The 17981-nt window shown below is 41.3% G+C and overlaps 1 protein-coding gene across 1 annotated transcript; it reads left to right on the top strand.

Moving 5' to 3' along the window:
- Positions 1-5045: 5045 nt before the first annotated feature.
- Positions 5046-16855, top strand: LOC309569805 (uncharacterized protein; the record flags this gene model as incomplete). The annotated part of the gene is made up of 3 exons (XM_082275808.1): positions 5046-5982; positions 6099-6609; positions 15904-16855. The coding sequence occupies 3 exons, from the start codon at positions 5046-5048 to the stop codon at positions 16853-16855; spliced, it is 2400 nt and encodes a 799-aa protein (XP_082131934.1).
- Between the last annotated feature and the right edge of the window lie 1126 nt (positions 16856-17981).

Genomic DNA, 17981 nt, shown 5'->3' with positions numbered 1-17981 from the left:
GGTTAAAAAAATAAAAACTAAAAAAAAAAAAATATACAGTATAAAGTATAATTTTATATGCAATACTAATGCAATTAAAGATAATTAAAGAAAGGAATGTAGACACATGTTCACACAAGACCAGAGATTGTCCACCTGGGAGATGTGAAAATAAAATAATGTTAATTCTCTTTGACAACTGAGGGACCAAAATGTTCTTCTTACATCATATATAAGAATGGGAATCCAATTCTCCTGGTTTCTCTCTATCTGCGCTGAGTAATAATAACATTTTCTGGATGCTAAAGGATGTTGTGAAAGTCATGGAAAGGTTTAATAAGAAGCAAAATAATCAAACATCGCCTTCTTTTTTTGGATGGGAGATAAAATATTGTCTTTTCTTTTTTGCCTATATTGGTGCTACTACCTAGCAAGGTAAGGCAGCTATTTATTAAAAAAAATAATAATAATTATATAATAATTTAAAAAAATTGCTTTATATATATTTTTAGAACAAACCTGACTTTTTCCTCATTGTAAGGTTCATCATAATCACAAAACATATTCACCTTTTTTAGCCAACTATCATAAGTTTCCTTATTCAGTTAGAAGGATGGGCTCAGTAAAAATAAAGAGAAAGCAAAGAAAAGAGGTGCCTCTGAGTGTAGACTGTAGATTAACATTTATTCCAAATTAGAGTAAAACTCACATGGGGGTGCATAAAACCGAGCATTTAAGATGTAGTGCCCAGGAGGACGTCCAGAGGAGTGGGAGCGAGACACAGCACCAGCATGGGCATCACAGCCCCTACTCCTCTGGATGTCCTCTTATGCACTACATCCTAAATGCTCAGTTTTATGCACCCCCATGTGAGTGTTACTCTTATTTGGAATAAATTTTAATCTACAGTCTACACTTAGAGGCGCCTCTTTTCTTTTTTTTTTTTTAATTTATTTTGAAAATAGCATACAAACAAGGGACAGAAAGCCCCTAAGTATTTTGAACAGTACATATACAACAAAAGAAGTACAAAGGAGAAATAAAACATAGCGCAAATAACCATAGTATCAAGACATGTACATATATAAGAAGAAAGAAAAAAAAAAGGGCGGGGGGGGGGAGGAAAAGCATCAGAAAAGCAAACAACGTGTAACATTTCCTGTGATGTGTGCAAGGGGTGTACCCCAGGAGGGGGAAGAGCAAATCTAACCAGTAGTACCAGCATAAAACAGTGAAAAAACCCTGGGTCTAATCCAGGCTCGGGGGAAGGTATGATGATAGAAGTGATAGGTGCAGTACAGTTTCTGCAAAATGGAGGGAACCTCAGAAAATTAGTCAGCATTAAAGTCAAAAAGGTCCCAACTTTCCCAAATTACATTAAACCGAAGAACATCATCATGGACTGTAGCCGTTAAAAATGCCATCCTCTGGATCTCCGCCACCAGTCGGAGAAAGAGAGATCTATCAGGGGCCTCCGTTGACAAACAGAGAGGGATAGACCTCATGGCGGCCAAGAGAAGATAGGAAATCAGACGAATGACAGGCTTGGAGACACCAGAGTATGGAAGTTTTGTCTGCGGTCCTGTCTCATCCAGTCCCATGCATCCCCCCCGATCTGTTTGTTAGGGGTGTTGGATGGGGAGCAGTGACCGCGAAATACTAGAATTATGCTACTGGAGACATTATTCATGGCCCACAAGGCCCTTGCTCTTAAATGGATTCAATTCACTCCCCCCCTTGGTATGTGGTTGCAAAATGTGGTATGTGGTTGCAATTGGTAAATCAGGTGTTACCATATGAAAAACTTGTATTTGAACATAGAGGTTGCCCAGATAAAGTCGATAAGGTGTGGGGGGCTTGGTGCTCCTCTGACCTCACTATATCTTCTGCCTAAGCATATCTCTGAGAGTATTGGTTATCTTCATGTTTTTCCTTGTAATTTTTCTCTTCTAACTTGACAAGCTCTTTGGCCTCATAATGTGATGGAATGCTGCATACTGACTGTTTTACGATTCACTGTAATATGATGTACTGAATTATGTTTGTTTTTTTGGCACTCCTGTTGAGTGCCTTGTTTAATTGTACCACAAGTTTTATCTCCTTCAATAAAAAGAGTTAAAAAAAAAAAAGAGGGAACATGCAGGAACAAGGGATCTCAGTCTTCCCTCAGTTAAAGCACAGCCCCCACACACAGTTAGAAAGCACTCCCTAGGAGCACATATAACCCTTTGATCGCCCCTGATGTTAACCCCTTCCCTGCCAGTTTCATTAGTACAGTGACAGTGACATATTTTTTTTAGCACTGATCACTGTATTAGTGTATAAGCATATCAAATGGATGTAGTGGCATCCGCATCAGAACCATAAGGTATAGCATCCTCTGAAGCTAGGCTTACGTGTTTCGAGGCTTCCCCTCTTTCTCAGAGCCTTCGAAACGCATAAGTCTAGCTTCAGAGGACGCTATACCTTGTGGTTCTGATGCGGATGCCACTACATCCATTTGATATGCTTTTACCAAGACTCTGTTTGTGAGTATTTTTATACCTTTTATTCAATAAAACCTTAATAGAGGATAATGCACTAGTCCAGTGCGCCCTTGCGTTTGTTCTTTGATAAAGTACACTCCAACCAACTTAAAATCTATCTCCATCCAAATGTTTTATTTCTCATTTCAATTTTGGATAGTATCGAAAAGAGCTAAAACTTCTGTCAGGGTCGTTCTGTGTGTGATCACATTGAAGAAATATTCCTTCACTTGCTGTCACTATACCACCCCATATAAAAAGTCTCCAGGACAGAAAGGCATAGACAGAAATTAAACATTGTCAGGTGTTACAACCCTTCCAAATATACGTTATGTTACCAAATGTATTTGGACTCCTGCTTTTACACGCACATGAACTTTAATGGCATCCCAGTCTTAGTCCGTAGGGTTCAATATTGAGTTGACCCACCCTTTGCAGCTATAACAGCTTCAACTCTTCTGGGAATGTGCACTGGTCTAAATCATTTGGTGGAGGGAGATTATGGTGTGGGGTTGTTCTTCAGGGGTTGGGATTTGCCCCTTACTTTCAGTGAAGGGAACACTTAAGGCACCAGCATACCAAGACATTTTGGACAATTTCATTCTTCCAACTTCGTGGGAACAGTTTGGAGACGGCCCCTTCCTGTTCCAACATGACTGTGCACCAGTGCATAAAGCAAGATCCATAAAGACATAAATGAGCGAGTTTGGGGTGGAGGAACCTGACTGGCCTACACAGAGTTCCGACCTCAACACAATAGAACACTTTTGAAATGAATTAGAGCAGAGACTGTGAGCCAGGCGTTCTCGTTCCTATCAGTTCCTGGCCTCACAAATGCGCTTCTGGAAGAATGGTCAAACATTCCCATAGACACACTCCTAAGCCTTGTGGACAGCCTTCCCAGAAGAGTTGAAGCTGTTTTTGCTGCAAAGGGTGGGCCAACTCAATATTGAACCCTACGGACTAAGACTGGAATGCCATTAAAATTCATGTGCTTGTAAAGGCAGCCGTCCCAATACGTTTGGTAATATAGTGTTTTTGTTCTTTGTCTGTGTGCCTACTTGAAAAAATTTCCCATCACTGTCATTTGACCACCTGCCAAGCCGCTCACAATAAATATATTGCGAGTGTCAGATGCGGGTACATTCACATAACTGCACGTCAGCCCTTTTGTCCAGGTTCAGGGCACGTATGTGCACGCCCCCTGCTGACCAATCATATGATTGAGCATGAGTTTGGCAGCAGATTTCAGCCAATGATTGTGGCTGAAATCAGCTGATTGGCTGCGTCCAATCACACACAGAGTTCTGTGTTTGCAAACACACAGAACATTTTTTTTCTATTCGAAACGTTTGAATCGATAAACAATCAGTTGAATCGAAAATTTTAGATTTGTTTTCGATTCGAAATGTGGCAAAGTGAACAAACAAAAGGAAAATCTTCATCAAGTGATTACAATGACTCTTTAAATCATCTTTGGCTTATCAAAAACAGCATTATTTAGAAATGATACTCTAATAACATACGCAGTCTTTGATTTCAGAAATATGTTTACAGTTCAAATTCAATGGAATTGGATGTAAAATTCTATTCAAATTTTAATTCAAATTTTGGAAATTCGGACGAATTTCGTTTTGGTTATTCGGAGCATTCGGTAAACTTTGTTTATACTGTAATTCGAGTTTTCGAACATATCCGAATAATGAAAAATTTGTCCGAATATTTATTCAGAGTTAAACAAACCACACGTCTAGTAAAGTAAAAGCAGCACACATTACACACATTACACTTGTTAGGCACAAAGTTAACTCCTATGATTGCCCCTAGACATTATCCCCTTCCCTTCCGGTGTCATTAGTTCAGTGTCAGTGTACAGAATTATGACTGTTTTAGTGTCACAAGCAAGGTCAATGTGAGTTAGTGGTCCTCCCAGCCAGAGTCTGTTAGCACCATATTGCCCACCACCTTATTACAGTCCCACTATAAGTCGCTAATCACTGCCATTACATTATCGTGTCTATAGCTGCTTAAATTTCAGTATATATATATATATATATATATATATATATATATATATATATATACACACCATAGTTTGTAGACGCTATAACTTTTTCACAAACCAAATAATACACAATTTTTGGGATATTTTCTTACCAAAGGCATGAAGACATGAATACATTTTGGCCATAATTTATAAAAGAAATTCAATTTTAATTTTTTTTATTGGATAAGTTGTAAACCAGAAAGTAGAAAATATATATATTTTTTTATATTAAAAAAATAAAAAAACTCTATGGTGATCAAATACCCCTCAAAAGAAAGCTCTATTTGTTTGAAAAGATGATATAAAACTATTTGGGTACAACATTGCATGTCCAAGCAGATGCCAGTAAAAGTAGGGCAGTGCTGAATAGCAAAAAATGCCCTGGCTGTGAAGGAGCTTAAACCTTTCAGAGGTCAAGTGGTTAAGGAAAATCACTTACAAATATTTGATTTAAGATGTTAAAATTTTCTCCTATTAGGAAGTAACTGAAAATTATGGAAGACGTCAATCAAACATCTTCAGAAAGGTTCATCCTCCTTGGTCTATCTAATGTCCCCTATCTCCAGGCCATCTTCTTCCTTGTGTTCCTTATGATTTACATAATGACCTTGTCAGGAAACTTTCTGCTTATCATTGCGGTGAGGATCAACCCAAAGCTACAGACCCCCATGTACTTTTTCCTGAGTAACCTCTCCATTATTGACATCTGTTTCTCATCTACCATTGTTCCCAAAATTCTCGTAAATACTGTGGTAATGGATAGAAGTATCTCCCTATTGGGATGCGCAGTACAAATGTACTTCCATTTGGCTTTAGGATCAACAGAGTGTATCATTCTAGCTGTCATGGCGTATGACAGGTTTGCTGCCATCTGTAGACCACTGCACTACAATACCATCATGAGCAAGATGCTTTGTGCCAGTTTAGCTGCATGTTCATGGAGTATGGGATTCATAAACTCTGCCATCCACGTTGTCCTCACCTTCCAACTACCCTACTGCAAGTCTCACCATGTCAACCACTTCTTCTGTGAGATGCCACCTTTTTTTCGACTGTCCTGTCAAGAAACACGGCTTAATGAAATAGTCACTTATATTGCAACGGGTATCATTGCTATGTGTTCTTTTTTCTTGACATTTATTTCATATATCCACATCATCTCCACCATCTTGAAAATAAGTTCCTCAAAAGGAAGACTGAAAGCATTTTCCACATGTGCTTCTCATCTGACTGTGGTGGTTCTCTACTATGGGACAATCATGTTTGTGTATCTTAGACCCCGTTCTACTTACTTTGCAGAAACAGACAAGAATGTGTCCATTTTCTATACGACTGTGACGCCAATGTTAAACCCAATCATATATAGTATGAGGAACGAGAATGTCAAAAATACCATTAAAGCAAAACAAACACGGTATAAAGATCTAGCAGGCTAATAGGCCTTTGTTTCGTTTTTGTGCTTTCAGGCTAGTAGAGCAGACACAACCAGATGAGTATTTAGACATGACTTTGTATAGATGGATGCTTAATCAGTTTATTTCTTCAAGAACATTACTTAGGCGCATGCGCGGCTTCTAGAGATGGCGGCGGTGTAATCATCCAGCTCCGGTCCCCACCGTCTCTCTGGAACTCAATTCACAGCCTTCACAGCCACGAGAGTTGCAGCTTCCACATCCTCTACATTGCTGGGCATCCCATGGTGAAGATCGGACACCAAAAGCCGGCCTCTTCACCCACCACAGAGTCACGGCCTTCCCAGACCCTGGATCGCTTCCTGCTTAGGCCTGCATTCCCGGCCTTGAGTATGCAGGACGATCCTCCGGACCCGTTTGCCGCAAGCGGGGGCGCTCTCCTTACCACCTCCCCCACTCTGTCGGCTGGGATGGCTATCCCCTTGACAGTAGAAGTCTTAGATGCCCAATTGCAGGCCCTTTTACAAAACCTGACACACAAAATTACTCTTAAAATGGAGAAAATCGCTCAGGAATTGCAAGGAGAGATTACTCAATTGGGCGAACGTACTGACACACTTGAAACAAAATTTGATGATCTTATACAGTATGTACATGTATCGGAGGAAGACAATGCAGCTTTAACCACTTAAGCCCCAGCCCTATTTCGGACACTTTTTGTTTACAAGTTAAAACCAGTATTTTTTCCTAGAAAACTACTTAGAACCCCCAAACATTATATACATTTTTTTAGCAAAGACTCTGGAGAATAAAATGTCGGTCATTGCAAAATTTTTTGTCACGCGGTATTTGCCCAGCGGTCTTTAAAACGCCATTTTTTTGGAAAAAATTTGAAAAATCACATTTCACTGCATTTAAAAAATACTAAACAGTAAAGTTAGCCCATTTTTTTATATATTGTGAAAGATGATATCATGCCGAGTAAATAGATACCCAACATGTTACGGTTTAAAATTGCGCCCCCTCGTGGGATGGCGACAAACTACAGTCAATAGAGATCTCAATCTGTGACACTTTAAATTTATTTAACGGTTACCAGTTTAGAGTTAGAGTGTAGCTCTTTTTTTAAATGATTGCCCACGCTCTGGCGATCGCGGCGATACCTCACATGTGTGGTTTGAACAGCGATTTCATTCGCGGCTCGACTTGCGTATACGTTTTTTTTGTGCGCGAGCTAACGGTGACGGGGGCAGCTACATTTTTTTTTTTCCTATTTATTTTTTCTTTTTTTTTAACTTTATTACAGGTTTTTTTTAAAAAAAAAAATCTGATCACTTTTATTGCTGTCACAAGCAATGTAAACATCCCTTGTGACACCAATATGTAGAGACTGGTACTCTTTATGGAGGGATCGAGGGTCTAAAAGACCCTAGACCCCTCTACTACACTTCCCTGAATGCAAAACGCCGAAAACTGCATTTTTGCATACAGCCGTTTTTCAAATCTGCCGCCTTTTGCAGCACAGTAACCCGGAAGTGACGTCATGGACGCCGCCTCCGGGTTACGTCATCGGAGACCCGATCGATGCAGTTTCCGGCATTGATCGGGATTCCATCCAGCCGGTGGACGTGCCGGCTGGGTGCTCGGGGCTCCCGGTGGGACGGGAGCCCCAAGCAAAGCCACGGAAGGCGGCGGGAGGGGGGGACATCCCCTCCCGCTCACCCGGGTAACGATCGAGCGGCTCCCGAGCCGCATCGGTCGTTACCAACGGAAAGCCGACCGTCGGCTTCAAACCACGGTACCGGGATGGTGTCTCTAGCTAGAGGCATCATCCCGGTATACTACCGCAAAGTCAGCCGACGTACTGGTACGTCGATATGCGGTAAGTGGTTAAATCATACGGTTTCCCAACTTTAAACACAGCAAGAAGACCTAGAGAATAGGGAACGCCGTCAAAATATATGGATCAGAGGGATACCTGAATTAGTAGGAGACCATGAGATTCGCCCCTATCTCTTGAGCCTTTTAAACACTATAGCTCCCCATATTCCTGATATTGACTGGTGCTTAGACCGGGCCCACAGATCCTTGGCTCCTAAACCTCCAGCGGGAGCCAATCCTAGAGATATCAAAGTACTCTTCCATTACTATGACAGCAAAGAAGCTCTCACAAAGGCCACGTGCAACAAAACCAGGCTGGAATTTAAAGGAGCCAAGATACAGATCTTTAGTGATTTATCGCCTATAACACTCACTAAACACTGAAGCTTTCATCCAATAACCGCCTATTTACAGAACCGTCAACATGCTTATCGCTGGGGCTTCCCCTTCCGCCTATCTGTGTCTCGAGATGGTATCCAATATTCCATGCTAGACCTTCAGGAAGGTGAAGGCTTCTATTGCAATCTGGGCCTCCCACCTCTCACAGAAGAAGGCCCTCTACCACTACCCTCAACACCTTAACCACCATCTGTTCCTGGTTGTATTTAGCTTGACAACGACAACAGAAGTCCTTCTCATCGTCTGTCCTCCCACCTGAATCTCCTGAATCTGCTCGCCTTTTCTTGTCCTTGGCCACCTGGGACCAACACCACGTTGGGATTCCCTAATTAGGGAATTCCTCCCCACATCCTTGGGATGATTCTCTTGGATTTTCCTCCAGTTCAATGTTACAATTTCTATTGTTGATCCTTTTTACCAGAAGACGGCGGGAACCCTCCTTACCAGATCTGGAGGTCTCCACGCTCCCCTTCCTCATCCACGGCTTTGTCCCTGGATTCCTGTGCGGTTTCGACCTCACAGGTTACTACCATTTGATTTTGACTTTGTTTTGCCTCAGGTCCTTTTTTGACCTGTTTTTTGCTTTTTGCTTGAATTATTTGGACACTTTGGCAATAATGTCCTTTGTTGCTATTGTTTTTTTCTTTCTTTGTTTTTCCCCCTTCTGACACACCATGGGCTTTGTCCATTTCTTTACATCTTCTGTGTTAATTATTTTCTATTGATATTAGTTTGTAATGGCTCTACGTATTCTGACTCATAATGTAAAGGGTTTAAACTCTATTCAAAAGAGATGGTTAGCACTGAAAGAATTCAAATCTTCTGCAGCTGACGTAATCTTAGTCCAGGAGACTCATTTCTGTGCAGGGGGCTCCTTTAAATTTGCAGATAAATACTTTCCTACTTCTTTTACTGCCTCGGACCCCTCAGGGAAGGCCGGTGTAGCGATTCTGGTAAAACTCTCCTGCCCCTTGCAGATTAAATCCTCCTACATGGACCCCCATGGCAGGTTTATTTTCCTGGACTGCGATTACTTAACACTCTCATTTACTCGAAATAATGTATATGCTTCTAATTTGGGTCCAATTCAATTGCTCACAGATGTGTTTGCAAATTTAGGGAAATTTCCCAACCTTTCAAGATTATAGGGGTTGACTTCAATCTGATCATGTCACCTGGGAAAGACAGATGCTCGCTGTTTCCATCTACCCTCTCAGCCAAAGTTAACTGCTTGTTAGCTTCCTTTCGTAAATTTACTAGAGCTCATAATCTTTTAGATATATGGAGGATTAAACACCCTACCCACAAGCAATTCACATTCTATTCTCCCCCACACAAATGTTACTCTAGATTAGATAATTTCTTTGTGACTTACCCATTACTGCCATCCATTGTTACATCGGGGATTGATCCTAATACCTGGTCTGACCATTCCTCCATTCAATTAGACATTTTATTTTCTATTCCCTTTACCATGACATGTCACTGGCACCTCAATGACTCCCTCCTTCAAAACCCTACTATTAGAGACAAACTTTCTCAAGATTTATCCAAATTCTTCCAGCTGAATGAGAACTTCCCTATGGGAAGTGCAAAAAGGCGTACTTTAGAGGTCAGTGTATTTCCGCTTGCTCATGTCTGAAACAAGACACCAAGCCCAGTGGTCTTCTCTTCTTTTTCAACTACGTAAAGAGGAATGTTTACTACTCACTTCCCCTACGGTGGCTCACCTACGTACAGCCACTTCTTTGCGAAATCATTTAAAATCTCTTGACATTAAAATCTCCATGCCCTTGGAAGCCGGGGAAAAAAAACATACTCCCCCCCCCCCCTTAATGAGGTCATCCAAGGAAGCTTTAAACAAGCGATCCCCTACAAGGCCAGATAAGTCCTTAGAAGTCCAGTCCGCAGACCAGCATTTTAGCCAGATAATACACCGAAGGACCACTGCTGATACAGACCGCCTAGAAATCAAAGGTGCCGCACCCAAAGCAGCATCACAGATAAAACTGTAGCCCCTGGATCAACTGATCCACCAGCTCCGCAAGACCAGGGGAAGCAGTAATAAGCCTCACGGGATGCTGGTAAACAGACTTCAACCTCGTCCATTCCACTCCTTTCCTGACTTTCTTATGCAACCTGCTGGATCCCCTACTTACTGCCCACAGACTATGATGAAAGTATTTGCTGAATTTTCCCATAAATTATAGAACTGCTTAAATACTGACCCCAAATATCTATTTTCACAAACTAAATTTGATTCTTTCTTTGACTCCTTACAACTACCTAAACTATCAAAATCTCATCTCTCCACATTAAATGCCCCTATTACCCTAGAAGAAATAATTGCTGTTGTAAAAGGTCTACCCTCTCACAAATCTTCTGGCCCAGATGGACTACCAAACTCCTACTACAAAACGTTTCTCCCGATTCTAGGTCACCATCTATTAGACTTATTTGCCTCCTTGATGCTTGAGGTGATTGTAGCCGTACAAGTGCACTTGTGACAGAGACAATTGAGTACTGTCTGTGATACTTTTTTTATTTGCACTAACATACAATTTTTCAGGACAAGCTTTCGGGGTATGTCCCCTTCTTCAAGATCCAAGCAGTACTCTAGAGTGTTACTCTCCTTGATGAAAGCTACTGCTCCTCATCCCCGGTTTTTACATGCTCATATTACTGCTTTCCCGAAACCTGGAAAAATTCCATCCCTCCCTGATAATTACAGACCTATCTGCCTTCATGTAAACAAGGCAGATCACCATTCTGCTAGTAGGGAAGACAGAGATCCTGTGTTTCTGCTAAGCAGGAACACGGATCACTGTCTTCTCACAGTTAAAGCACTACCCCCACACAGTTAGAAAACACTCCCTAGTAGCACATTCAACATTGATCGCCGCTGATGTTAACCCCTTCCCTGACAGTGTCATTAGTACAGTGCATTTTTTAGCACTGATCACTGTATTGGTGTCACGGATCCCCATAAAGTGTTACTTAATTTCAGATTTGCCTGCCACAATGTCACAGTCCCGCTAAAAAATGCTGATCGCTGCCATTACTACAAAAAAAAAAAAATTCCACAAATCTATCCCATAGTTCGTAGACACTATAACTTGTGCAAACCAATCAATATACGCTTATTGAGATTTTTTTTTCTACCAAAAATATGTAGCAGAATACATATTGGCCTCAATTGAAGAAGACATTAGATTTTCTAAATTTTTTTATTGGCTATGTTTTATAGAAGAAGGTAAAAAATATTTATTTATTTTTTTCAAAATATTTTATAGCGCAAAAAATTATAAGAGGTGATCATATACCACCAAAAGAAAGCTCTATTTTTGGGCAAAAAAGGACATTATTTTTTTTTGGGGTTCAGTATCGCACGATACAGTGCTGTATTGCAAAAATTGTCCTGGTCATGAAAGGGGGTAAACCTTCCTGGATTAAGTGGTTAAAAGAGTTCATACAAGGATTCTACAATCATATTGTAGTAAATGTGGTAAAAACTTTGAAGACAAAGCATAAAGTTAACTTTAAATGTAACACTCTTTAAGAAAGTAAATTCGACATAAATTCACAGAGGAGCAGAGGTCTTTCTACTGGGAGATACTTAAATTAAATAAAACTATATCCAGTCTCCTAGTCAACTGAGGGACCAAATGTGCTTCTTACATCATATATAAGAAGACAACTTCAATACACGTGATTTCTCCGCATGAAAGAACTTCACTTGGTCTTCACCCATCCATATTGAGCATTACAACATTTACTAAGTTCTGAAGGATGTCCCGAAAGTCAAGGAAAATAATGTGAAAAAGAAACAAAATACTCAATTGTTTTTTTTCAAATTGAGTCAAAATGATATGACATGGTCTTTTCCTTTGGTCTATACAAGCACTACTACCTATAAAGGTAGGGCACAAAAGTATATGATCCAAAAATATACATTATATAGTAACATAAATTGTGTTTTATATAACATTATTTAAAGTGTAAGTAAACCCTGCTATCGTTTTTGCCATCTTGGCCTCTGTTTAATTTTTAAAGCGGAGTTCCTGGCACAAAATCGATATTTTTTTTTTGTGCCCGTCCGCTTCTACACCTTCACCTGAAAAGGAATTGGATAGTTAGGTTTTTTTTTTTTTATTTACTCACCTTGTAATTGAAGATCGAAGATACTCACCTAGTCTTCACTTCCTCCCTCTGTGCCGAGGCTCAGTCGTCTCTTCCGGGCTTGCACTGATTCCTGGGAGCTGAACGTCATCGCTCCCAGGAATCAATGCGACGGCACCGGCCCCGCTCGTCACTTCCGGGCGACGCCGCATTCCCCTGCTAAACAGCTTCTGGGCATGCCCAGAAGCTGTGGAGGAATGCGGCGCCGCACCGGAAGTGACGAGAGGGGCAGGTGCAGGCGCATTCTGGGAGAAGAAGACGCGGAAGAAGACGCCGAAGAGGATCGCGCCGGCTTCAGCTGCCCACAAGAGAGATGGAAACGCTGTGGAAGAAATTTTATAAGTGAGTATTTCTTCTAAAAGGTAAGTGCGAACCGGGACACATCAGAGGCTAGCCATTGTGGAATGTACTAGCCCTGACTGTCCCGGGGGTATGTTTGTTGAAAAATGACTTCTGTGCCCGGAACTCCACTTTAACTGCCATTTTGCTGCTCATATGATCAGTTATGACATCAGCCATTGGATGGTTTGACAGTTTGATTGAGAGCACATCCAATGTTAAAGTTAAATTCCCAGCATGTGCCAGAAATGTTTTTTGAAACTGTTAAATCTATGGGTTTACTTCCGCTTTAACCAACTGCCATTGAAAGGTTCATCCCAGTCACACATTCATCCTATGGGTTATTCCTAAAAGTAGGCATATCAGTTGTCTTTGCCAAACATCTGGGCTCCCCTTTTGCAATGGAAGGATAGTCTTAAGCCTGGTTCAGTGGGCAGAATGAAAAAAAAAAAACTGAGGAGCTTATGAGGAGCTTGCTGTACTAACTATGCTGATTGGATGCCAATCGGCTGCTGGTTTTCCAGTGGGCAGTGGGCAGAATGAAAAAAAAAAACAAAGGGGCTTGCTGTACTAACTATGCTGATTGGATGCCGATCGGCTGCTGGTTTTCCAGTGGGCAGTGGGCAGAATGAAAAAAAAAAACAAAGGGGCTTGCTGTACTAACTATGCTGATTGGATGCCGATCGGCTGCTGGTTTTTCAGCAGGCCAAAAGCTGGACGTTCAGCTGGCTTCTGTCAGACAGGCTGTTGTACTGGCCGAATGTCAGCCAGTTTCTGTTGAACTGGCCGATATTCGGCCTGTGTGTACCAGCCTTTAGTGACATTAAAAGTGTATCCTAGGGCCCTTTCACACGGGCTTTCCGATCAGGTCCGCCTGTCAGTTTTTCAGGTGGACCTGATCTGTTGCTCCATGCAGCTCTATGGAGCAGCAGATGTCAGCGGTGACATCTCCGCTGACACCCGCTGCTATCCGATCTGATCCTGTCCATGAAATCCAGACAGCGGGAAACCCTATTTTCCATCCGTCTGGAGGATCGGATCAGATAGGATCGGATAAAAGTGGACAGGCGGTCCGTATTCATCTGATCTCCCATAGAGAAGACCGGGGATCTGAGAGGTCCATCTCTGCAAAGTAAGGGGAGACGGACCTGTCATCCGCCTCCTCAGCGGGCATCGGTGGATCGATCCCCATTGAGCAAAATGGAGTCTGGCGGGTGGAAAGCCCGTGTGAAAGGACTCTAAAACTTTTTTGGGATGGAGAAGAAGGGAAGGATCAGAACCTCCTTCAGAATTGTATTGCTGTTTGTGTTCCAGTTTGAGAGATTGATACGGAGGCACACCTACTCTTCATTTTTTCCTGGGAAAGCTATCCACTAGACTGGAGAGTGTCTGGGGGAATTTGTGCCCATTGAGCCAAAATATAATTTATGAGGTCAGGTACTGATTTTGGCCAGGAAGAGCTTGCTGGCAATGGCCATTCCAGTTGATCCAATTGATCCCAAAGGTGCTCAGTAGGGTTAAGGCCATGGATCTGTGCAAGCCTCTTGATTACTTGTGCCTGCATTCATTCCTTTGGATGATGTGCTTTGGTGGAAACTGCTCCAAAGTTGCCGAAAGTGTGATTTTCTTTTTTAAAGTTGAACTCTGAGGAAAGTATAACTCCTCCATTGCAGAGGAGCTGTTCCTTAAATGTTTATTTATATCTAGGGGACTGAGAAAAGTAGCTTTACTTACCTGATCTTCTCTTTACGCAGGTTCCTCTGTGCTGCAGCATTTTCTGCGGCCTCCTCTCCCCTATCCTCTGGTGGTCGGATGCTCCATACATCGTCAAGACTAATGCAAAGCCCATTGGATGCATTGGACATGAGGACACCAAGGAACAATCCACCGCTGGAGCATAGGGGAGCGCCATCTGCTGGGTTGAGCAGAGGATTGTGTAAGTAAAACTGATTTTCCTGTCCCCTAGACTTAAAGAGGGGGGCAACCCCACTGCAAGGGAGACATTTTTACTTTTGCTTGAGTTTGGCTTCAATGTTCAACACTAAATCAGGAAGATGTGAATGTAGTCTCAAGTTTTATCATTTTGAATAGTTTCTACATACATCAGAAAACTGAAAACAAAATTGCTAAGTGCAGTGCTATAAACATTGTCTACATTTATTAATATCCCTTTTACCTTCCTCAAAATATTTATTCTGAAAAATCTAAATTTTAATAGCTAAAGCCCAACTTCAGGTTAGGCACATAGCTTCTATTTGGGATTGAAAGCTCTAGAATTGTTGTTCGGGGCATTGTAAAAATATACTATCCTTCACCACTGGCCTGAATAATTACATGCAGTTTAATGCAATAGCTCTTACCATGCCATTGTATACACTCTAAGGACAAAATAACTGTACACCCATGCACAAAGTCTGCTCTATAAAGACATGGTTTGACCAGTTTGGTGTGGACGAACTTGAGTAGCCTGAACAGGATCCTGACCTCAACCCTCATTTGGAATTAATTGGAAAGCCAATTGAGATAGAGGCCTTCTTGTTCAACTTCAGTAACTGAACTCACAAATGGTCTTTTGCCTGAGTTGGCACAAATTCCCACAGACAAACTCTTGTTTTGAAGTATGTTATAGAAAGATGGAACGACTCCATATAATAGCCCATGGTTTTGAAATGGGATGTCCAACAAGATCATATAAGTGTAATGGTCACCAACTTTCAGTGGTATAGTGTGCCTCTTAGGGATGATAGCACTAATATCTTCAATGGCTTCCCTTTGCAGAAGTTCTAACTCTTCCCAACTCTATGCAAAACTGAAAAATGTTTTGGCTTAACAGGCAGGTGATAAAATGAATGCCATCCTGTGTCCCCTGAACCATTTGGGTCTTTTTTTTTTTTTTTTTAATTTTGGATAGAGTGGTGAAGATTTAAAATTTCTCTATGGCATTTATTAATGCCTGTGGACCCATTGGAGAGATTTCCCCTCACTTTTTGTCCCTGTAATGGCTGCACAAAATATACGGGTTGTAGTTATCACTGAATAGGAAGGCATATACTGCAATAAAAACACTGTCCAAAGTTCTAATCCTTCCTCACACTAATAAAACATGTTTTTGTTTGTGTCACTTGCTATTTTTTCCTAACAGACATGACCTGAATGTTATGAAAGTAATGAACCAAACATCTCCAGGAAGGTTCATCCTCCTTGGTTTATCTAATGTCCCATTTCTCCAGTCTATCTTCTTCATCCTGTTCCTAATGATGTACTTAATGGCATTATCAGGAAACCTTCTGCTGATCATTGTGGTGAGGATCAACCCTAAACTTCATACCCCTATGTACTTTTTCTTGACTAACCTCTCCATTATTGACATCGGCTTCTCCTCCAACGTTGTTCCAAAAATTCTCATGAACACTTTGCTCATGGATAGAAGTATCTCCATGTTGGAATGTGCAGTACAGATGTATTTCCATTTGGCTCTAGGATCAACGGAGTGTATAATTCTAGCTGTCATGGCGTATGACAGGTTTGCTGCCATCTGTAGACCATTGCACTACAACACAATCATGAGCAAGAAGATTTGTGCCAGTTTAGCTGTAGGGTCATGGTGTATGTCCTTCATGAACTCTGCCATCCATGTCACCTTTACGTTCCATCTCGCCTACTGCAAGACTCCTTACATCCAACACTTCTTCTGTGAGATACCACTTTTCCTTCGAATGTCATGTCAAGACAATTGGCTCAACGAGATAGGCATGTTTATTGGGGCAAGTGTCATTGTTATGTGCTCTTTCATTTTGACTTTAACCTCATATGTCCACATCATCTACACCATCTTGAAGATCCGTTCCTCACATGGAAGACAAAAAGCTTTCTCAACATGTGCTTCCCACATGACCGTGGTGATTCTCTACTATGGGACCATCATGTTTGTGTATCTGCGACCCATCTCTACTTACTCTCCTGAAACAGACAAAACTGCATCTATTATTTATACAACTGTGACACCGATGCTGAACCCCATCATCTATAGCATTAGGAATCAGAAAGTCAAAAACACTATTGTAGGAAAACAAACTGAAGACAAAGAGCTCTGATGGAAAACACTTATTTGCGAAAGCATAAATGTATATATATATGGCATACTTTTCTTTATGTACTTTATGTACTTTTCTTTATGTACAAGCAAAGGCTACATAAATATATATATATATATATATACCTGTATATATATATATATATATATATATATATATATATATATATATATATATATATATTTATATATATATGAGATTCCAAATGTGCATATAAATATATTAATGCAATAAACTGTTTAAAATGGATTATGTCTGTATGTTTAAAAGAAACCTGATATATAAGTGCACAGTTTGCCATTGGAAGCCACTTTCTGAAAAACAAAAAAGGCTAGTAACTTGACTATTAATTTCCTTAAATTCTGAGTCACTGGCACAGTATGTAATGAGTGAAGTAAGAGCCCAGGTATTCATACTTTTGCCAGGTCTGTACACTCAAAGCTCATTTGGCTGTATTTTTCCTGTGGATCACAGGAGAGCAGTTCGTTCTGCACTCCTGTGACCCAATTTCAGCTGACAGTGAGCTGAAGCCTACTTTTGGTTGACGCCACAGAGCTGGCACAGGCTGGAGAAAGATTGCGACCATATGGTCCGGTTCCACCAAGGAGTCTGGACTGGCACTCGGCTCAGCCTCTCGGTGAGCCGCTGAGAGCCTGAGCCAGATGCTCCAGCACCCTCCACAGCCCAACACTCCACTTAGTGCAGGGGGGGAGCAGAGAGCCGGTGACTGACAGTCACCGGCTCTCTGCTCTAGGAGCACTGAGAACTTAACTAAACAGTCAGTGGTCTTTGATAGCTTGGTTCTCAGTCTTAGAGCTAACGGGAGACAGATGCTGTATCGGACCGATGCTGCATCTACCTAGGTAAGTATGATTCATAACTACTTCAATACTGGGCTTTTTCACCCCCTTCCCCCCCCCCCCCCCCCCCAGGCCAATTTTCAGCTTTCAGCGCTGTCACACTTAGAATGACAATTGCACAGTCATGCAACGCTGTGCCCAAATCAAATTTTTAGTATTTTTTCACACAAATAGAGCTTTCTTTTGGTGGTATTTAGTCACTACAATTTAAGTAAATTTTGTAAATAAGTAATTTTCTCCCTCACTGATGTGTGCTGATGAGGCGG

This window comes from Pelophylax lessonae (assembly GCF_965119305.1).
Source record: "Pelophylax lessonae genome assembly, chromosome: 13".
Classification (NCBI taxonomy): Eukaryota; Metazoa; Chordata; class Amphibia; order Anura; family Ranidae; genus Pelophylax; species Pelophylax lessonae.
This window is presented reverse-complemented; position numbering and strand designations above follow the sequence as displayed.